Consider the following 21,965-nt stretch of genomic DNA (forward strand, 5'->3'; position numbering starts at 1 on the left):
CCGGCAGGTGCGCGGGGAGCTGCGCAGACCCAGGTGGGCGGGGACCCGCGGCGGCCCCGGGCCCGCCCCCAGAGACCGCGCCCTCAAGCCCGGCCTTCGCCGCTGGGTTGGTGGGCCGCGCGGGGGCGTGGCCAGCGAGCAAGGGTGGCCGCTGAGCCCTGCTCACCTTCCGCGCCCAGCGGAGAGAGCTGTGCTTAGGCAGCTGCGCTGCGTTTGCTCCTCGCTTGTGTCCGTTCGGCGTCTTGGCTCAGGTAGGTAGGCGAGGGGCGGGCGGTGTTTGGCCTGGGGCGCCTGGAGCCCCGCTGCTGGGAGGGGGCTGTCCACTGTGAGCGGAGGGACGCCGAGCCCCCGGCGGGAGGAGCCGACTTGGCAGCAGCGGGGTCGCGGTCGCACTGCCCCGCGGGAGCGGCCTCCCGCCTGCGGTGGACCGTCGGGGCCAGGTGGCCTCCTGCTGCCTGTTGGCTTCTGTTCGCCCCGCTGGGGCGAGAATGGCCGGAGCCGCGGGTTGTGGACGGGACAGCCTGGGGCGCTTGCTCCGGAGTCCCCGACGGGCAGCGCCGCTCGCTGTGCTCAGGCCCGGAGGGGTGTCCCCCCGCGGGGCTCTGGTCCTTGCTCTGGCGACCCCACGGGCCTTTGCGCCTCCACAAGAGCCCTTTAGAGGCTGTCGTGTGGAGAGAATGAACCAGCCCTTGACCCTTTCCCTCATCAAAGCGTGATGGGTCATCGAGCCCTGTGAGGACCCCAGAAGCAATTTCAGACCCTTAGGGCTCAGCACCCACTTGGAGGGGGGCGTGCACTCGCTGAATCCCGTGCCGGTTAAGGACCAGGCTTGGGGGCTCACAGAGCGGAGGGAGGCTTACGCTTAGCAGGTACTGAATGGGATTCACAAGCAGGTGTGTGGAGTGGGGAGCAGAGGAACGGCCGCCGCCACTGCGGTGGGGAGCTTCGGGTTAGTTCCCGCAGTGAAGCGCCTGGGGGATTGGGTGCATTGGGAGCGCTGAGGACAAAGGGGAAATCAGGTCCACGGCGCATCTCAGCCTGGGCCTCTGAAACGCACAAGTCAAAACCAAACAGCTGGCTTTGCGCCCTTCTCGGTAAGTGGCACCACCAACCCGCCCCCCACTCTTTCCCCTCCCCGGGTGCCCTCACCCCCAGCAGGCGTAGCTCCCACACCTGAAATCCATTTTCCACGCCTGAAATCCATCTGGTTTTCACGTGCTCCATGGCCCGCACCCTAGTCTCAGCTGCGGCTGGTTACTGACTAATGCAAGAGTTTGCTAGCTGGTCTCCTGTTACCACTTTTGCGCTTCCACAATCCATCATCTAAGCAGCAGCAGTAGTGACCTTCCAAACAATGTAAATTCTTATTACTGCCTCTGTTAAATCCTCCGACGTATCTCCGTGGTGCTTACAATAAAACACAGGCTCTTTCCCCAGACTTTCCCCATGGATGTTGCACGTGACCCTCCTCAGGCTACTGCTCCTGCTTCACCACCTAGCACTTTCCTCCTTGTTCTTTCCGGTCCAGCCACGCTACACATCTCCTGTCCTGCTTCAGGAGCTCTGCACGTAACTATTCCCTCTGCCCGGCCCACTCTCCCCACCGCGCCCCCCCGCCCCCACCAGGTCTTTATGTGGTTTGGTTCCTTATCTTGTTCAGGTCTTGCTCAAGTGTTCTTTTTCAGGGAGGGCTTTCTAAACTACCGTGCGCTCAAAGAGCCTCTCCGGTCACTCTATTCCATCACACTGCTTTAATTTCTTCTCCGCACTCCCTGAAGCTCGTACTGGTTTCTCGGTCTCTTTGTGAGAGCTGGGACCTGTCTGTCTTGCCTGCCACTGCATCCCTGGCAGCTAGAAGAGATGCTTTTGTGGCAGTGGTGGCAGGGACAACCGGGATGAGGCTAATGCGGGTAGACCGGATGGAAGTGATGGCCAGCTGGACCAGGACACGGCAGGGGGAGGGGACGAGGAGGGGACTGATGGCTGGCTACTGTGGCTCTTGGGCAGGTTACTGTACTAAGTTACCATTTCTCAGCTTTCTCTTTGTATTGCTGGGAGACTTGCTGAGAGAAAACCAGAACTCAGTAAGCGGTAGAACTGGTGAGGGGTGGCCGCAGGGGAGCCATCCTGGTACAAGTCTATGGCTTTCCTATTTGCTTTCATGCTCTTCCCGTGCGTGTTGTTTTTTGTTTTTTTCCTAAAGCTCCATTTAAACGACTCCCCAGGAAACTCAAGCTACTTCAGGCAAACCTTGTACCAGTATGTGTTAACTGGGTGTGTTCTGTGGTGGCTTCCGCCACCTGCTGCCGCCCTGCAGTGGTTTCCTCTCCCTGGAGGAGCAAACTCCCTAAGGGCAGTGCCAGGGGCTATCATCTCTCAGACATGAAACGCAGGGCCTGCCACCACGCTAGACTTTTTTGGGGGGGGGGGGGAATAAGCTTTGCCACTTTCACTAAAGCTCATTAGGTACTTGAGTTTCGTGGGAAATGCTGAAAACACTTGTGGTGCCTCAGTTTTAAAGTGGCTGCAAGTCCTTTTGGAGAAAAAGTTGACCCAAGAGTCCCCTAATGACAGCAGAAGGGAAGCGAGGGCTGGCATAGCAGGTGTGTTTGGTCTGTCCTCTGGGAGAGGGACTCTGGAAAGAGCCGGAGGACACGCTGAAGAAGATAAAAGGACCTAGCTGCTGGGCCGTGGGTTGCTCTTGGGACCGGGGAGGTGGAGGCCGGGCCGGCGCCGGGCTCAGTCCGCTCACCGGCTCTTTCCTTGCAGGCCCTGCCATGTTCCGCAGGGTAGGCTGGCTGGTCCTGTACAGCCTTGCTGTGCTGCTGCTCAGCTGCCTGTTCTTCCTGAAGAAGGAGGCCCACCCAGCGGGGGGCCCCATGGCCCGACAGCCCTTCTGGGCTCCCCCAGGGCCCCGGCGCAGCCAGTGTCCACCCAACCACACGGTGGCCAATGCCTCCCTGTTCCTGCCTAACCGTCACCGCCTCTTCTTGACCTATCGTCACTGCCGCAACTTCTCCATCTTGCTGGAGCCTTCGGGCTGTGCCGAGGACACCTTTCTGCTCCTGGCCATCAAGTCACAGCCTGGCCATGTGGAGCGGCGTGCGGCCATCCGCAGCACGTGGGGCCGCGCAGGAAGCTGGGCTAAGGGCCGGCAGCTGAAGCTGGTGTTCCTCCTGGGGGTGGCGGGATCTGTGCCCCCAGCCCAGCTGCTGGCCTACGAGAGTCGGGAGTTTGATGATATCCTACAGTGGGACTTTGCTGAGGACTTTTTCAACCTGACACTCAAGGAGCTGCACTTGCAGCGCTGGGTGGCAGCTGTCTGCTCCCAGGCCCATTTCATGCTAAAGGGAGATGATGATGTCTTTGTCCATGTCCCCAATGTGTTGGAGTTCCTGGATGGCTGGGACCCAGCCCAGGACCTACTGGTGGGAGATGTCATCCGCCAGGCCCTGCCCAACAGGAACACCAAGGTCAAATATTTCATCCCACCCTCCATGTATAGGGCCCACCACTACCCACCCTATGCTGGGGGTGGAGGGTATGTCATGTCCAGAGCCACCGTGCAGCACCTCCAAGCAGCCGTGGAAGAGGCTGAACTCTTCCCCATTGATGACGTCTTTGTGGGGATGTGTCTGAAAAAGCTGGGGGTGAGCCCCATGCACCATGCTGGCTTCAAGACATTTGGAATAAGGCGGCCCCTGGACCCTCGGGACCCCTGCCTGTACAGAGGGCTCCTTCTGGTGCACCGCCTCAGCCCCCTGGAGATGTGGACCATGTGGGCACTGGTAACAGATGAGGGGCTCAAGTGTGCAGCTGCCCCCTTGTCCCAGCTTCGAGGGGTGGGTTGAGCGAGTAGACTTAATTTTGCAATCATGATGAGAAATCGCGAACCGTGAAACTTGGCCCTTGATGGGTCTACAAGAAATGCTGACTTTGTTTTTGTAACCTCCTCCCAAACCTTGCTAACTCTGATTAAAACACTGAAACCTGGCTAACTTGTCCCAGTATGTGTTAAATGGGCAAATGCTGCCATCACTCCATGGGGGGACTCCTGGAGCCCCTTGGGGCTCTTCCAGTCTGGAGAGGGTGGTGAAGGAGGGAGGCTGCCTAGGGCTCCAAAAGACACACACAAACATCTTTTTTAAATGCAAAAAAAAATTATTCTCCTTTAGATACAACGAGAAACTCCAAGGAAAAAAGGAAACGAGAAGTGTGTGTTGGAATAAGTCCTGTTAAGAGCACCAGGTAAACACTCTGCTCCAGTCCCTGGGCTTTTGGGCTTTTGGCTCCTTGGCCTGAGTTGTCCTTACAGGGCAATGGGGCCAGGTCACAGAAGGCATTAGAAACACTTACCAAAAAGAAATCTTACAAACACACAGGCTCCCCTTGCCCCAAAAAACTCATCCCTATGGAGGGAGCAAATACTAAGTCATATTTGAAAATGTAGATGGGAAACTGAGATTTAACAGCTACTAGTGGACATGACAGAGAAGGCCCCTTCTCTCTGGCCAGGTTGGTGAGATGCTCTGGGTGGCAGGTAAAAAGATCGATGGGTGAGAGGGCAGCTCTGCTGAGCAGAGTGAAATGTTAAACGGGGTGCAGTGCCCTGCAGGGCTAAGAACCAGGTCCAGTAGAAGCCTGAGACTGTGGAGATAGGGGTCAGGCACTCACAGCTCACAATGACCTCTGGTCTGATGGGCCAGGGCAGGACCTGCCTGCCATGCCTCTGTGCGCAGAGAAAGCTGTGCTGACCTGGGGCTGGATGGCGTCTGCCCTTGCTTTCCCCAGGCCGAGTGGGCAGACGTGGGCAGCAGCTCAGGCCCTCAATCCTCACGCAGGTAGGCCTCCTGCTCCGGCTCAGCCCTCTCATCCCCTTCCTCCTGTGTTTTCTGTCGGAGTTCTTCTGTCTGTGCTTCTGCCAACTTGGTTTCTGCTTTCTGGGAAAGCTGGCGCACCTCCTGCACCTGCGATCTCACCAGCTGGATATGACTCCTGGCGGTTACAGAGGCCTGGTCCGCTCCTGCCAAAAGATAGGCCACTTATGCTGAGTGGACACAAGGAGAGCCTGGGGGCTCTGTGGTTGTCATCTGAGCCTTTCTTGGGGCCACTTCCCCTGCCCTCCCTGCAAAGCAGAGAACCCTCTACCCTCCACATCCAGGTCTGCATTTTACTCTTTATTGTCAAAACCCTGGCATTTTCCTCCAGCTATCAGCAGCCATCATTGTTACAATTATCAAATGCAATTCCCACAATCATCTTTATAGCTACTCAGCTCTTAGTATAGATGTTTTAAGATTTTAATTTTTTTAACTGCACATTTCTTTTTGACAAATGAAGAGATCACTAATAAAATTGTCAAACATCTCTTTCCTCACCCTACCCAATCTTCAGAGATAACACCTTTTAGAAGTTTAAAGGGCACCTTCCTCATCCTTTAAAATGTTACTATAAAGTAACATTTCATCTATTTACTAGATGGGCTGCTGTCCAATTCATGAACTGTTGAATAAAGCCAATTAGATCTTTTTAAAAAAGTTCCTACATTCATATGGAATACACACAAAAAAATTTTATGACTATAAATCTACATAATGGCACAAACAGTATTTATTGAACATATTTTGCAATTTTGTTTTTGAGCGCTATCATTTTACCTGCTGCTAGTGTATTTCATAATATAGATATCCGTATTTATTAATTCATCTACAGAACACTCAAGCAGTTCTTTTCTATGTTATTGCATTAATGAGAACCTTTAGTACAATGTAGAAAGACAGTGGAGGATAGCAGGTGTCCTTTTATTTCTGACGTTGATGGAAATGCTTCTCACATTTCACTATGAAATAGGATTATTTAACCATCATGTTTAGAACATTCTCTCTATAATTGTACTCAGATTTAAATCGGAAATGGGCACTACATTTTACTGAAGGCTTCTGGGGCATACACCGATATGATTACACAAGTGGCTTTTCTCCTATAATCTACTGTAGATAATCTCAAGTAGTGAATTAAATGTTGATAGGGTTTTTGTTTTGCTATATGTAGATTTTTTTTTAATTTTATTTTTATTGAAATGTAGTTGATATACAATGTTGTGTTAGTTACTGCTGCACAGCAAAGTGATTCAGTTACACATATATATGCATTTTTTAAAATATTCTTTTCCATTATGGTTTATCATAAGATATTGAATAGAGTTCCTTGTGCAATACAGTAGGACCTTGTTGTTTATCCATCCTATATATAAAAGCTTACATCTGCTAACCCCAGCCTCCCACTCCATCCCTCCCCTAATGCCCTCGGCAACCACCAGTCTGTTCTCTATGTCCCTGATGTTGTTTCTGTTTCATAGATAAGTTCATTTATGTCATATTTTGGATTCCACATATAAGTGGTATCATACGGTATTTGTCTTTCTCTGACTTACTTCACCTAGTATGATAATCTCTAGTCGCATCCATGTTGCTGCAAATGGCATTATTTCGTTCTTTTTTATGGCTGAGTAGTATTCCATTGTATATATGTACATCTTCTTTATCCATTCATCTGTCAATGGAGATTTAAGTTGTTTCCATGCCTTGGCTATTGTGAATAGTGCTGCTGTGAACATAGGGGTGCATGTATTTTTTGAATTATAGTTTTGTCCAGATACATGCCCAGGAGTGGGATTGCTGGATCATATGGTGACTCTATTTTTAGCTTTCTGAGGAACCTCCATACAGTTTTCCACAGTGGCTGCACCAACTTACGTTCCCACCAACAGTGTAGGAGAGTTCCCTTTTCTCCACACCCTCCCCGGCATTTGTTATTTGTAGACTTTTTACTGATGGCCATTCTGACTGGTGTGGGGTGGTACCTCATTGTAGTTTTGATTTACATTTCTCTAATAATTAGCGATGTTGAGCATCTTTTCATGTGTCTATTGGCTGTATGTATTTCTTCTTTGGAGAAATGTCTGATTAAATGTTCTGTCCATTTTTCGATTGGGTTGTTTGCTTTTTTGTTGTTGAGTTGTAGGAGCTGTTTACATATTTTGGAAATTAAGCCCTTGTTAGTCACGTTGTTTGCAAATATTTTCTACCACTGTGTAGGTTGTCTTTTTGTTTTGTTTATGGTTTCCTTTGCTGTACAAAAGCTTTTAAATTTGATTAAGTCCCATTTGTTTACTTTTGTTTTTATTTCCATTGCCTTGGGAGACTGACCTAAGAAAACATTGCTATGATTTATGTCAGAGAATGTTGTGTCTATGTTCTCTTGATAGGTTTTTTAATATTGAATTATCATTTTATTTTGAAGATAAATGGCTATATTTGATTTATATCTATATTCATAAGTGATACTGAACTATAGTTTTTTTGTTCTGGTGCTGGGCAAGTCCAGTTTGGGATCAGGCCTATGCTGGTTTTAGACAATTATAATAGTTGGGAGGCTTGTCATCATTTTTTGGTACACTTTCTGTAACACAGGAATTGTGTTTCTTGAAGATTTAATAAAACTCTCCCACAAAACTGCCTGGGCTTAGTGTCTACTTTGGGGGAACAGATTCTTTGTGAATACTATTTCAACTTTTGTGGTTAGTGATCTTACTTGGATTCTTTACTTCTTGGGCCAACTCAGGATTTACATAAAGATCATAATATTCTCGTATGATTAAAAAAACCCTCCATATCTATAATAGCTCCTTCTGATGTTACTTTTGCTCTCTAAAAAGTTATACTTGCCAAACCTAATTTTTTTTTTTCAAACCTAATTTTTAAATTCTTTTCAAGGAACCGGAGTTTGCCTTTTTGACTATTTATTTTTGGCTGCGTTGTGTCTTCGTTGCTGCACACAGGCTTTCTCTAATTGTGGCAAGCGGGGGCTGCTCTTCATTATGGTGTGTGGGCTTCTCATTGCGGTGGCTTCTCTTGTTGCGGTGCACGGGCTCTAGGCGTGCAGGCTTCAGTAGCTGTGGCACGCAGGCTCAGCAGTTGTGGCTTGCGGGCTCTAGAGCACAGGCTCAGTAGTTGTGGAGCGTGGGCTTAGTTGCTCCACGGCATGTGGCATCTTCCCAGACCAGGGCTCGAACCTGTGTCCCCTGCATTGGCAGGTGGATTCTTAACCACTGCACCACCAGGGAAGTCCCTATTTCTTTTTAGTCTTCTTATACCTTTTCTTTTATTCCACATTGTCTGAATTTATTTTGCTTTCTCTAACTTACTGGGTTAAAAGTTTAATTAATTAATTTTCAGTTCTTCTTAGTACAGTGAACATTACCTGTCACTTATGGCTGCTGTTCTTTTTATTTATGACATGTGCCTTTAAATAAGGGTTAATTTCTATTTAAGAGCTACTCTGTATACAACTCTCTGGGTCTGCTATATACAAGACTTATGACAGTTCTAAATACTTTTAAATTTCCATTTTTCTTTATTGAGGTATAGTTGATTTACAATAGTATATAAGTTTTAGGTGTACAACATAGTTATTCACAATTTTTAAAGGTTCTAATCCATTTATAGTTACTATAAAATACTGGCTATGTTTTCTGTTCAGTATATCCTTGCAGCTTATTTATTTAATACATAGTAGTTTATACCTCTTCATCCTCTCCCCACTGGTAACCACTAGTTTGTTCTTTGTTCTCTGTGAGTCTGTTTTGTTATATTCACTAGTTTATTTTTTAGATTCCACATATAAGTGATATATAGTATTTGTCTTTGTGTCTGACTTATTTCACTAAGACTAAACCTTGCAAGTCCATCCATGTTGTTGCAAATGGCAAAATTTCATTCTTTTATGGCTGAGTAATATTCCACTGTCTTTATCCATTCATCTGTTGATGGACACTTAGGTTGCTTCCAAATCTTGGCTATTGTAAATAATGCTGCTATGAACATTGGGGTGCATATTTCTTTTTGAATTCAGTTTCATTTTCTTCAGAGATATACCTAGGAGTGGAAAGGAATTGCTGGATCATATGGTGGTTCTATTTTTTTTTCCTCTCTCTTTTTTTTTTTTTTTTGCTGTGCTGCTCAGCTTGTGGGATCTTAGTTCCCCAACCAGGGATTGAACCCGTGCCCTCGGCAATGAAAATGCAGAGTCCTAAACACTGGACCACCAGGGAATTCCCACTACTTTCAGTTTGTTTATTTTTACCGTCTTTTTAAAAAAATTTTTATTGGAGTATAATTGATTTGTTTTAGGTGTACAGTAAGGTGTATCAGTTATACATATATGTATATCCACTCTTTTTTAGATTCTTTTCCCATATAGGCCATTACAGAGTATTGAGTTCCCTGTGCTATACAGTAGGTCCTTATTAATTATCTATTTTATACATAGTAGTGTATATATGTCAATCCCAATCTCTCAATTTATCCATCCCCCCACCCTTTCCCCCCCCATAACCATAAGTTTGTTTTCTACATCTGTGACTATTTCTGTTTTGTAAATAAGTTCATTTGTATCATTTTTTTCTTTGGTTCCACAGATAAGCAATATCATATTTGTCTTTCTCCGACTTACTTCACTCAGTACGACTATCTCTAGGTCCACCCGTGTTGCTGCAAATGGCATTATTTTGTTCTTTTTTATGGCTGAGTAATATTCCATTGTATATATGTAGCACATCTTCTCTATCCACTCTTCTGTAGATGGACATTTAGGTTGCTTCCAAATCTTGGCTACTGTAAACAGTGCTGTAGTGAACACTGGGGTGCATGTATCTTTTCAAATTATGGTTTTCTTTGGATATATGCCCAGGAGCGGGATTGCTGGATCATATGGTAGTTCTATTTTCAGTTTTTTAAGGAAACTCCATACTGTTCTCCACAATGGTTGTACCAATTTACATTCCCACCCACAGTGTAGGAGGGTTCCCTTTTCTCTATACCCTTTCCAGTATTTATTGTTTGTAGATTTTTTGATGATGGCCATTCTGACCAGTGTGAGGTGACACCTCATTGCAGTTTTGCATTTGCATTTCTCTAATAATTAGCGATACTGACATCTTCTAATGTGCTTCTTGGCCATCTGTATGTCTTCTTTGGCAAAATGTTTATTTAGATCTTCTGCCCATATTTTGATTGGGTTGTTTTTCTGTTACTGGGCCGCATGAACTGTTTGTATATTTTGGAGATTAATCCCTTGTTGGGCACTTCGTGTTGGGCACTTTGTTTGCAAATATTTTCTCCCATTCTATAGGTTGTCTTTTTGTTTTGTTTATGGTCTCCTTTGCTGTGCAAAAGCTTTTAAGTTTAATTAGGATCTATTTGTTTATTTTTATTTTCATTACTCTAGGAGGTGGATCAAAAAAGATATTGCTGTGATTTATGTCAGTGTTCTGCCTGTTTTCCTCTAAGAGTTTTATAGTGTCTGGCCTTACATTTAGGTCTTTAATCCATTTTGAGTTTATTTTTGTGTATGGTGTTAGAGTGTGTTCTAATTTCATTCTTTCACATGTAGCTGTCCAGTTTTCCCAACACCACTTATTGAAAAAAGAGACTGTCTTTTCGCCATTGCATATTCTTGCCTCCTTTGTCATAGATTGGTTGACCATAGGTGTGTGGGTTTATTTTATTTTTTGAGGAAACTCCATACTGTTTATCACAGTGGCTGCACTATTTTACATTACTACTAACAGTGTACTAGGGTTCCCTTTTCTCCACATTCTCACAGACATTTGTTATTTATGATCTTTTTATGATAGCCATTCTGACAGGTGAGGTGATATATCTCATTGTGGTTTTGATTTGCATTTCTCTGATGATTAGCAATGTCAAGCATCTTTTCATGCACCCATTGGCCATCTGTACGTTGTCTTTGGAAAATGTCTATTCAGATCCTTCCATTTTTAAATCAGGGGTTTCTTTTGATATTGAGTTGTATGGGTTAAATTTCCATTTTGATTTTTGGTGAGGAAGGGGGGGTATCAGTAATTTGCTGAGTCTTTGTCACTTGGCATAAAAATCAATTTTTGTACATGTTGTATACTATTTGAATTTGAAGAGAATTTTTTTTGGGGGGGAGGACAAAATTTTGTATTCAGTATATGCATTTGGTTAAGCTTTTAAAAATCATTCTGTTCCAACACTTAATAGTTTTAATTGTTTTGGTCTTGACCTGTGAGCCTGAGATGTGTATAAAGCTCCATTTCTCCTTGTAAATCTATCAGTTTTTGCCTCATTAGACACGCACTTCATGATTGATGTCTTGATGAATTGTTCGGTCCCTTTTAATGCTTTTTGTCTTGAATCCCCCTTCTGATTCTGACATTGATCTGCCACCTTTTTTTGGGTAGATTTCTTTTTGTTAGTAATGGTTCAGTTTATCTTAAAATTCTAAACCTTCCGATGCGTTTTTGTTTTAGATGTGCCTCTGTAAACAGTTTTAGCTAGAATTATTTTTTAATACATTCAGGAAGTATTTAATATGTAAATTTATTCTTATTGTGATTACTGATATTTGAATGTGTTCTATTTTAGTTTGCATTTTCTAATTAACAGGCTTTATTTCTTAAACCTTTCCTGCCTTAACTGAATTTTATCAACTCCCCCCCCCTTTTTTTTTTTGCGGTACGTAGGCCTCTCACTGTTGTGGCCTCTCCCGTTGGGGAGCACAGGCTCCAGACGCGCAGGCCCAGCAGCCACAGCTCACAGGCCCAGCTGCTCCGCAGCACGTGGGATCCTCCCGGACCGGGGCACAAACCCGTGTCCCCTGCATCGGCAGGTGGACTCTCAACCACTGCGCCACCAGTGAAGCCCCTCCCCCCCCCCAATTCTTTTTGAAGTGTTTAACAATGTCTAATGTTAAGCCATTGTCTCTCTTCTCGAGCAAGAAAGCTTAGCATGCTTTCACTTCTTCCCCAAACTGATTTGATTACTTAAAAGTTTAACACTCAGGGGGCTTCCCTGGTGGCACAGAATCTGCCTGCCAATGCAGGGGACACAGTTCAGTCCCTGGCCCAAGAAGATTCCACATGCTGCAGAGCAACTAAGCCTGTGCGCCACAACTACTGAAGCCTGCATGCCTACAGCCCATGCTCCATGAGAGAAGCCACAGCAATGAGAAGCCTGTGCACTGCAACAAAGAGTAGCCCCCTGCAACTAGAGAAAGCCCGTGCACAGCAACGAAGACCCAACACAGCCAAAAATAAATAAATAAATAAATTTATTTAAAAAAAGAACACTCAGAGCTTTTGACAAGTTTTACTAAATTTTCTTCATTAGTTTTGTATCTCAGTTGCTTCTTTCTAAACTAATTTTTCTTTACAGAGTAGTTTTTCCAGAAAGTATAAGCAGTTGGTAAGCTGAGTCTTTATGTCTGAAAACATCTTTTATTCTCACATTTTAAAGATACCTGGATGGTTATTTTTTGTCATCTTGCATCTAGGGTTGCAGATAAGAAGATTAATGTTTGATTATACTTCCTTTGTAAGTAATTTTTTTTCTTATAGTTTTTAGGATTTTTCTTTGTATAGTTTGTTTTCTTTTTTTTTTTTTTACCATATGAGATATATTTATATTTTAAATTCTGTTCAGAACCTTTGTGAGCCCTTTCAATCAGTTCTGGGAAAATGTCTTTTTTCAGATAATGCTTATAATTTACTCTCCCTCTTTTCTCCTGCTAGATCTAAGACTAGTGAGTGGTGAGGGCTGCCTGGGACTGTTCCTGCTGTAGAACCCTCAGCAAACCTCCCTGTTCACTGCACCTGGAAACCCTGCTCCCACCTTTGGTGTGCCACTACTGAAATGCTACTTTTATACTTCTGTTTCGCTGTTCATCCCAATCCTGTTTTCAGAATCTCTTATTCCCCGGGGCATTAGTTAACTAAGAATTTTTTGGTTTTACTTAAAAAATCTTTTATATCTTTAAGATTTCAGAAAACAATAGCACTTTAACAAACCAGTTTCCTAATAAGAACTTCTGTGGTGACATAGTTTGGGCCCAACCAGGTAAGATGTCAAATGAGGGGTTCCCTCAAATACATTTAATTAGAAAACCATTCAGCTCAAGCCCACTGGATGGATAGTGATGGTTTAAAAACACCTGGTGAATGAATAACTGCATTTTCTATACTCAGGCACCAAGGCACAGAGGATGAAGCCCTGGCTACCAGGGGCAAAGGCTTTAGAATCTGACCTACTTTGCTGAATCCCAGTTTGGCTGCTTACTTACTGTGTACCACAGCACGCTGGGTGAATTACTTAACCCCCTCTATCTGCCAGTTTCTTTATCTATAAAGTGGGAATGATGATAGTAACTCCTACTTTAAAGGAACTATGGGGGTTAAAGGTCTATAAAATGTTTATCACAAAGCCTGAAATATAGATACTATTCATAAATTATCCAGGTTATTAAAAAATAAATGTTCAAAACCTATTTGGAGGGCTCCCCTGGTGGTGCAGTGGTTGGGAGTCCGCCTGCCGATGCAGGGGACACGGATTTGTGCCCCGGTCCGGGAAGATCCCACATGCCGCACAGCGGCTGGGCCCGTGAGCCATGGCCACTGAGCCTGCGCGTCCGGAGCCTGTGCTCCGCAGCGGGAGAGGCCACAACAGTGAGAGGCCTGCGTACCGCAAAAAAAAACAAACACCTATTTGGAAGCAATCAAAATTTCCAGCTGACAGTAGTTTTATCATTTCTCATTTTCTAGATATTAACTAGCTTCTATGGGTCTGGTCTACAAGGGCATTAATTTTTCCTTTGTGCAGATGAAATATTGGTTAATATATTGGAAATGGGAACATTTTCCCACAAGGTTATAGCCACAATATCCCTCACTTTTCAGCTAGATGAAAACTCAAAGAGCACCTCCATAGTAAGAAATGTAACCTACCGGTTTGGTATGCAGCTTCTGCTGCCATCTCTGAGAGACTAACTGCAGTCATCCAGGTGGTTTCCAACTTCAAGTACTCTTGCTGTTTTGAAGTCATCTATAAATTAAACAAAGCACTTCAGACAACATGACTCTGCATTACGTCATTAAGCACATTTAAATGGACTTATTCAACAGTAGACTGAGAGAACAGCTACTGGTAAAACACCTTCATTCAATCATTTAGATAACCACAATGAGGCAGGAGCACTAATACAGAAACGCCAAGTAACTGCTCACCTCAACTCTGGCTCCTATGATCACCTGCCACACTGCGTCTTCCTCCTGTGAATTCATTTTCCCAAGTAAACTTGTGTATTGTCGGTACAGAGAACTTAAGGTATAAACAGCCTACAAATATAGAATAAATGAGTAAAATAAGTGAGGCATATTAGGGTTAGTGAGACTTACACCTCAAGGTTAAGTCACATTGCAGCAAACTGACTCTTCAGTCCTTCTGCTTCACTGAACCTGCACTACTGTATGAAGTAGAGGCATTATCCTAGGACATCAGTATCTCCACTTGTCAACTTTAGCGGGCTTCCCTGGTGGCACAGTGGTTGAGAGTCCGCCTGCTGATGCAGGGGACGCGAGTTCGTGCCCCGGTCCAGGAATATCCCACATGCTGCAGAGCGGCCGGGTCCATGAGCCAGGGTTGCTGAGCCGGCACGTCCAGAGCCTGTGCTCCGCAACGGGAGAGGCCACAACAGTGAGAGGCCCACGTACCGCGAAAAAAAAAAAAACCACTTTTTAGCAATTTAGACATACAAAAAGAACATAATGCAGATGGAAAACTCAGAAAACTGGGAATAAAGCTGCTGGAAAATGAAGGTAAAGAAACATATAAATGAGACTCTTAAAAATGATTCTGATTATCCATATACTCTCTATTAGATCAGTGGTTTTTAAACTGTCCTCACACAGAAGCCCCTGGTACCCCCAACTGAACCAGATCAGCATGGTCCCCCTGTCTTATATACTGGGCTACTATATTTAAGATTTTTCTTTTAAAAAGGGTTCCTGGACAGTGAGGCCAACCACAGCCCCTTCCCAGAGGGTGAGTGTCCCACCTGCAGGGGCCCTACATTAAATGAGGATGAAGCAAAACTCTAGTTCAAAAAGATACACGCACCCCTATGTTCATAGCAGCACTATTTACAGTAGCCAAGATATGGAAGCAACCTAAATGTCCACTGACAGATGAATGGGTAAAGAAGATGTGGTACATATATACAGTGGAATATTACTCAGCCATAAAAAAGAATGGAACAGGTGCTTCCCTGGTGGCACAGTGGCTTCCCTGGTGGCACAAGAATCTGCCTGCCAACACAGGGGACACAGGTTCAAGCCCTGGTCTGGGAAGATCCCACATGCTGCGGAGCAACTAAGCCCGTGCGCCACAACTACTGAGTCTGCCCTAGAGCCTGCGAGCCGCAACCACTGAAGCTTGCACGCTTAGAGCCCGTGCTCTGCAACAAGAGAAGTCACCACAAGGAGAAGCCCACACACCGCAATGAAGAGTAGCCCCCGCTTGCCACAACTAGAGAAAGCCCATGCGCAGCAACAAAGACGCAACGCAGCCAAAAATAAATAAATAAATAAATAAGGAGGTGAGGGAAAGATGGATTGGGAGTTTGGGATTAGCAGATGCAAACTATTATACAGAGAATGGATAAACAACAAGGTCCTACTGTATAGCACAGGGAAGTATATTCAATATCCTGTGATCATAATGGAAAAGAATATGAAGAAGAATATATGTGTAACTGAATCACTTTGCTGTACAGTAGAAATTAACACAACATTGTAAATCAACTATACTTCAGTAAAAAAAAAATTTTTAAATAAAATAATAAAAAGGGTTCATGGAGAAAGTCTAAAAACCAGTAATTTAGGTCAGGACTCAACCAACTTTTTTTTGTAAAGGGCCAGAGAGTGGCCCTACAGTCTCTGTTTGCAACTATTCAACTCACAAAAGCAGTCATAGTGAATACACAAAAAAACGAGCCTGACCGTGTACCAATCAAACTACAAACGCAGGCATCAGACCCGATTTGATCTGTGAGCCATAGTTTGCTAACCACTGACTTAGATGACCAAGACTTAACAAGAGGACACTTACCTTAGTATATTCAGTGATTGCTTCAATCAATGCATATGTGGTCTGAGAGAGAAAGGTAGAGGTGCTATCTGTTACCAAAGACACAGCCCTCCTCGTTAATGCATCATTACTAAGAGAATGAGGCTCCGGTTTCTGAAACACACAAACATTTTTAGTCAATTTCGAACCTAAAGCTCCAGCTGAGATCATATACAGCCAAGTGAAAAATGTTAATTCTCACACTGCAACTGCACTATGATGCTTCTGTTAACTTTTTCTTTTTAAGCTTTATTTTCGCTATTTAAGACAACATATGAAAATAATTCTAGAATATGCTTTCTACCTACTTTTGTTGCTTATTCTCTGCTCCAAAAAGCAAAGTATTTCTTTTTATCAAATAAAAGGCTAGTATTTATAATCAACAAATTTCATGAAGTTATGATTCATTCATTACCACAGTGCTAGATGCTTGGGATATAAAGATAAACTAGAAAATTAATGCAATCAAGTACCATGGGAGCTGTGGAAGAAGTCTGGAGGGGCACACGTAAGACAGCAATCACTTCTACATCGAATGAGAATAACTTAGAAAAGGCTTCAGAGAGGTAATAAGGATTAAGCTGAGTCTAAGAAAGTAAATGGTGGAGAGGGCAAATCTGCAGAATGAGCTGTACAGTCTTGATGCAGGGGAGAGGAGACGCCTCCCTCTGACCTCAGCTGTTATGTTTAAAAAAAAAAAGGGCAGTATAACTATCTCACGAGTTAAGGGAATGTGGTGGCCACCCTGATTAAATATTGGCAACTATGATGACAAGTCATCCCTAACTCTCCCTTTTTCTCCCATAGCAGAGGATTTATTGTATCATAACTAACAAACCAATCCCTCTATCATCTGTTGTCTTTTTGCTATTTAAAGTATAAGCACCCTGAATCACTGCCTGTTGAAAGTAGCAATCAAGAAATATCTCTGATACACGAACAAATCATGAATTTTATCATATTTATATTTCATTCAATCAACTAAGTAAGTATTCATTATGTACCTCACACTGAGGGGCTAGAAAGGAAAGAATATCATCTCTGCTCATGAGAAGCTAATTTTGACCTATTCTGATAGTTTGTGTCTTCATAATGCTCTCCATTTTACAATGCACGTTTACTTGTTCCTCACAACAGTCTAGATATTAGCACTTCTCTTTTAATGAGAAAACGGACGCTCAGAATAGTTATGTAACTCTCCTCAAAAGTACCAAATCTTCTCACTCCAAAGTTTCCATTATGCTCTGCTGACTCGGGAGTCAAACAGATTATCATCAAATATCAAAATAGACAATATAAGTGGTCAGAGAGGGAAATCATTGTTGGCCAGGAACTAGGAAAGGCTTTAAAAAGAGGTGGGATTTGGGTCTCAAGACAACTAGGATTAGAATGGACATGCGTCCTGGGTTAGAAGAAACAATGAGGAAAAGAATACATATGATGTATGCAGGGGCTGTCGGGAATCTAGCCTGGTTGGAGTGGATGGCACAAGGGAGATGAGACTGGCTAGGGCACTGGAGTGCGGGGAGAGTTCGCTGGATTTTAGTTCTGTAACACATTACGGGGAGCCACTGCAGGCTCTGAAGAACGGAAGTGGCATTGCTGTTCCTGCAGGAGAATGACTAGAGGCTCCTGTCAACCAGAGGCTCCTGTCAACCAGAGGCTCCTGGCATGTGGCCTAGAACTGAGGTAACTAGGGCTTAAGAATAGTATACGAACTAGAAAGGACAAACACAGGGGACTTCGCTGGTGGCACAGTGGTTAAGACTCTGCGCTCCCAATGCAGTGGGCCCGGGTTCTGTCTCTGGTCAGGGAACTAGATCCCACATGCGTGCCGCAACTAAGGAGCCGGGGAGCCACAACTAAGACCCAGCGCAACCAAACAAATAAATAAAATAGGTAAACATTAAAAAATATATAAAGGACAAACACACAAAAAATCTTTTGGAGGAAGAAAGAAAAGGCTGTCCTAACAATGACTGAAAATGGCTTGGTGTTCAAGTAAGGATTTTAGGGTTAAAGGGTCATTAGTACACAGAGATGAGGGCTGAAGTGAGGCACAAAAAGGGAAAGGCTTATGAGTGAGCCTCAGAAGATGCTGAAAATACTTGTGATAGATGGAATTAATCTTGTTGCTGTGATAAACACACATTTAAGTACCAGGAACGTTTTGCCAAAATGGGGTTTGCCGATTTCTTATTTAGCTCTTCCTGATAAAGCATATAACCAACTGTTTTTTAATAAGGTACCACTTTCATATCACTGTCTACTTGACAACTCCACCTAGATGTCATTTCCAAAACTGAACTCTTGGTTTCTTCCTCCCAAAACCCATTCCCCTCCATCCCAGTATACGGCAACACCATTCTCTCCGTTGCTTAGGCCTTTTTAAAGCACTGGAAGCGAAGTTATATACTTCACACCTAACCCATCGGCAACTCCTGCTGATGGCATTCAGCCCGCTCCCCCACCTGAGCCAAGCCCGTGATCATCTCAGGCCTGGACCCCTGCTGGTCTTTTTAGTTCCACACAGCAACCTTTAAAAACTTATGTCAGATCATAATAATCTTATGTTAAAATCCTCTGTGGCTTCTTTTCCATAATAAAATCCAAAGCTCTACAATGGCCCACAAAGTACAGAAGTCGAAGCACATTCTGGTCCTGAGCTAACTCTGTGAGCTGAGTTCATCTATTTCTCTCTCTCTCTCCCCCTCTCATTCCACTTTCTCCTCTTCCGTATCTCCAGAATGTAAGCTTTATGAAAGCAGAAACTTCGTTTGATTTGCTCGTACGGTCTCAGTGTGTATGGCACATAAAAGTTGCCCAATAAATTTTTATTGAATGAAAGACTATTGTGTTGATACTGTAATATGTTTTCTTTCTTCCCTCTTTATACAATCTGACCTACCTGACATAGTGTTCCTACCAAATAATACTATTAAAATGGAAACATTACTATATTTGCTCAGCTCTGAAAAGATGCCGATACACTAGAAAGTATACCATCACATGCGGGTGAGGAGGGGCGCGGGGTAAAACCATGAGAGCTTGTCAGATGCTTCACTGCCCACCTGGGACTTCAAGAGGACACAGTACACAAAGACAAACAACACGGAGTGACAGGACAGTACTTCACCTGGGCAATAGGAACTGCACACAGGGTTACCCCAAATCCAGCAGCCACAGTTTTGTGCCATGGTCTTATCAATTCCGAGAAACGGCGCTTCTCACAGTTAGCCACGACTGGCACGCACCGTTTGTACCTAGAAACAGAAGTCAAATTTAGTAAGGCACAACCACCAACCTGTAAAAGCCTCTTCAATTTACTGATATTTGCAGGGGCTGGAGACTCAAACTCGGGCCACGTTGGAACCCAAATGACGACGTAGGGTGGCCTTGCACACGACAGGGCTCTGTGGGGAGCTGCGTGAACTGGAAAGGCCCGGGCTGGAAGAAACCGCTACTTGGCTCCCCGCGCGGGAATGCGGGCCGATGGTGCCGCAGTTTAAGAGTTACCAGGTGTGGACGTTTAAGAGGTGGTCTCAAAGCTTTTTAAAAACTCAGGCCAAAACAAAACGCTTCTGCAGGCAGGATTTAGCGCTGGCCCTCTGGCCTAGGCTGCAAGGGCTCTGATGGTCCCCTGGAGCCCGCAGGCGTCAAGAGGCCGAGGGAGCAGGGCCCGCGGGGAGACAGGCAAGTTCCTGGGGCTCCTCCGCCCTCACGGAAAACCTCCTCCGGGAACCCGCCGCCTGCCCGGGCCTCTTCCCCTACTCTCCCCAGTGACTTCAATGGGCCAACGAGAGTCACTTCGCGGTCAGGCCGAGCGCCCCCCAAAAGACAGCCCGACGGTGAGGGAACGCGCTTTCGGTAGGTGGGAAAACGGAAAAGCCGTCAGTGAGACACGAAGCCCGGGCTTGGCCGAGGAGGCGGGAGGTCTCTGGCCAGAGGCAGAGGCGGGACGTCCTCAGACCTCCGAGAGGGGCGGGACGCCGTGACCCTCTCGGCCGAGAAGGGAAGCGCGCGCCCGCAAGGCCGGGGCTGCGGCCCGAGTGCAGCGCTCTTAGCGTCCCCTCCCTCTGTCCGACCCTGACCTACACGACCTGAAGCCCTACCTGAAGAAGAAGGCTACGCTCCGCGACAGCCAACTCCGTAGAGCCGCCATTCCGCGTCTGACGGCCCCCACACGCAAACGCCGGCCCCCACACGCAAACGCCGGAAGTGACGCCACTTCGTGAGCGGGGGGCGGGGCACGGCCCCCACATGAGAGGGCCTCTTCGCATGACCACGCCCCCCGCCCGAGAGCGCAGCCGCGATTGGACAGACGGGGAGAGAGGGGGCGGGGCTGAAGGTAACGGCTATAACAGCCTGGCCGGACACACAACTGCCGGAGCTTCCGCGTGGGGCGGGGCGGGCCGTGTGAGGACGCGGAGCGGGCGGAGCCAAGTCGGCTGTCGTGGAGGGTGGTTGGACTGGGGCCCTTCACCTCGGGAGAGTTCTCTCGTTAGTTGGCAGTGCAGGTCCGTCAGGACAGAAGTCGGAGGCGGAGTAGCGATCTGCTGGGCAGGCTGCTGCTGGGGCGGGGGTCGGGGCGGGAGGCGGGAGGGGCGGGAGCCGGGCCAGGGGCGCTGTCACTTCAGCACCAGGAAATAGGTGGTCCAGCCGGCCAGCAGCAGCGCCCCGATGAGCACCGTGTAGCTGAGGAGCACGAAGGCCAGCAGCTCCCGCAGCAGCTGCAGCACGTGGATAGTGGTCGAGGCCGGCATCGCCCTGCGCGGGAGGCCCGAGGACCTGCGGGGCAGGGCACCCGGGAGACCCTGAGCACGCAAAGAGGACGGTTCTCTCCCCTTGACCAACCTCCGCTGGACCCTAAGCAAGCGCTGCTGAGCCAGGCACTGTTATAGGCAGCGTGGACACAGGGGTCTAGACTAGGTCCCGGCCCTCTACAGAGTGAACATACTTTCCTAAGGCTAAGGAAGCCCAAAGTGCTGATTTTCTCCATTAACAACCACCTGGACACTCTGCACTGACACTACAGAATTCTTTTAAACCGAAAGTTCCCTTCATTCTTAGGCTCCCGATCTGGATCTGGGCTCAGAGAAGAGAGAAGCCTGCGGTTCCCAGACCCCGCTGCTGCACTGGTCGTCACCCCCAGCTGCTGCACTGGTCTTCACCCCCAGCCCTCTCCTCCCATCCACCTCATTCATTTTTAATGTTGTGAGTGCTGCTAATGGGCTGGTGAAGTAAAGCTTTCTTTTGCCATCATTCAAGCTGCAGCCCTGGCTGTCAGCGCTACTTGGGAGGGGAAGAGAAGAAAGCCTTTTGAGTAGGGGGAAAGCAGCAGACCCTCACTGCAGCCCCTCTGCAATTCCTCTGGCCCCAGGGCTTATTAGTACACAAGAGTTTGAGGATCCCTGCTTTGTGGCCAGGCATGCTTGCCCTTCTGGCCAGCCAGGATAGCAGGAGTGCCAAGAGGTGGGTATGAATTTGATTCTGGACTAATCTCCTTCCCCATCGTGCTTTTGGCATCTGCTCCAGCACTCTACCTTCCACCACAGATGGAATCATATGGTAACAATCACAAACCAGTTCTTTACCTCCACTGCTGCCCTGCCCAGCAACGCCCCTCAGTGCCAACCACCAGCTTCCCTTTCTCCCCATTTCACTCACTCAGGAAAGTTTCCACGACTCGTCCACCGCAGCAGCTCCACGGTCCCTCTCTGGTCTGGTGTCCAAAGGTAGGCTTGCGTGCACTCCAGCGATGTCAGCAGAGCTGAGGGATTTTCAGGCAGCAGCTGCACTCACCAACTAGGTGTGGTCTAGAGACCAATCACAATCTTCACGTGGTCCCTGAGCTCTCACGGAGCTGCGCACAGGCGATCCCAGACCAGGCGGGGCGCTGGCAACTCTGCCCGTCCTCTGCCTATGTCACCACCACGGCCCACAGAGCTCTGAACTTGCCTG

General features: G+C 46.4%; 3 protein-coding genes across 5 annotated transcripts; 1 reads left to right on the forward strand and 2 right to left on the reverse strand.

Moving 5' to 3' along the window:
• The first annotated feature begins 3 nt into the window (after nt 1–3).
• On the forward strand, nt 4–4,089 carry B3GNT4 (UDP-GlcNAc:betaGal beta-1,3-N-acetylglucosaminyltransferase 4). 2 transcript variants are annotated; one of them, XM_079942670.1, is made up of 2 exons: nt 4–251; nt 2,770–4,089. In XM_079942670.1, exon 2 carries the CDS (start codon nt 2,778–2,780, stop codon nt 3,849–3,851), a length of 1,074 nt encoding a protein of 357 aa, XP_079798796.1. In that variant the 5' UTR covers nt 4–251; nt 2,770–2,777; the 3' UTR covers nt 3,852–4,089. The 2 variants fall into 2 exon arrangements, with proteins under 2 accessions (XP_079798796.1, XP_079798795.1); XM_079942669.1 differs by lacking the exon at nt 4–251 and adding an exon at nt 1,329–1,356.
• An 83-nt stretch (nt 4,090–4,172) lies between these two features.
• DIABLO (diablo IAP-binding mitochondrial protein) lies at nt 4,173–20,194 on the reverse strand. Of its 2 annotated transcripts, none has more exons than XM_079942939.1 (6): nt 20,117–20,194; nt 19,141–19,267; nt 15,987–16,118; nt 14,105–14,215; nt 13,826–13,922; nt 4,173–5,023 (listed from the first exon to the last, which is right to left on the reverse strand). In XM_079942939.1, exons 1-6 carry the CDS (start codon nt 20,164–20,166, stop codon nt 4,827–4,829), a joined length of 714 nt encoding a protein of 237 aa, XP_079799065.1. In that variant the 5' UTR covers nt 20,167–20,194; the 3' UTR covers nt 4,173–4,826. The 2 variants fall into 2 exon arrangements, with proteins under 2 accessions (XP_079799065.1, XP_079799066.1); XM_079942940.1 differs by lacking the exon at nt 4,173–5,023 and adding an exon at nt 8,539–8,936.
• Nucleotides 20,195–20,632: 438 nt separating this feature from the next.
• Nucleotides 20,633–20,767, reverse strand: LOC307197318 (uncharacterized protein; the record flags this gene model as incomplete). The annotated part of the gene is made up of 1 exon (XM_079943086.1): nt 20,633–20,767. The coding sequence occupies one exon, from the start codon at nt 20,765–20,767 to the stop codon at nt 20,633–20,635; it is 135 nt and encodes a 44-aa protein (XP_079799212.1).
• Between the last annotated feature and the right edge of the window lie 1,198 nt (nt 20,768–21,965).

The sequence above is a fragment of the Stenella coeruleoalba genome (assembly GCF_951394435.1).
Source record: "Stenella coeruleoalba genome assembly, chromosome: 14".
Classification (NCBI taxonomy): domain Eukaryota; kingdom Metazoa; phylum Chordata; class Mammalia; order Artiodactyla; family Delphinidae; genus Stenella; species Stenella coeruleoalba.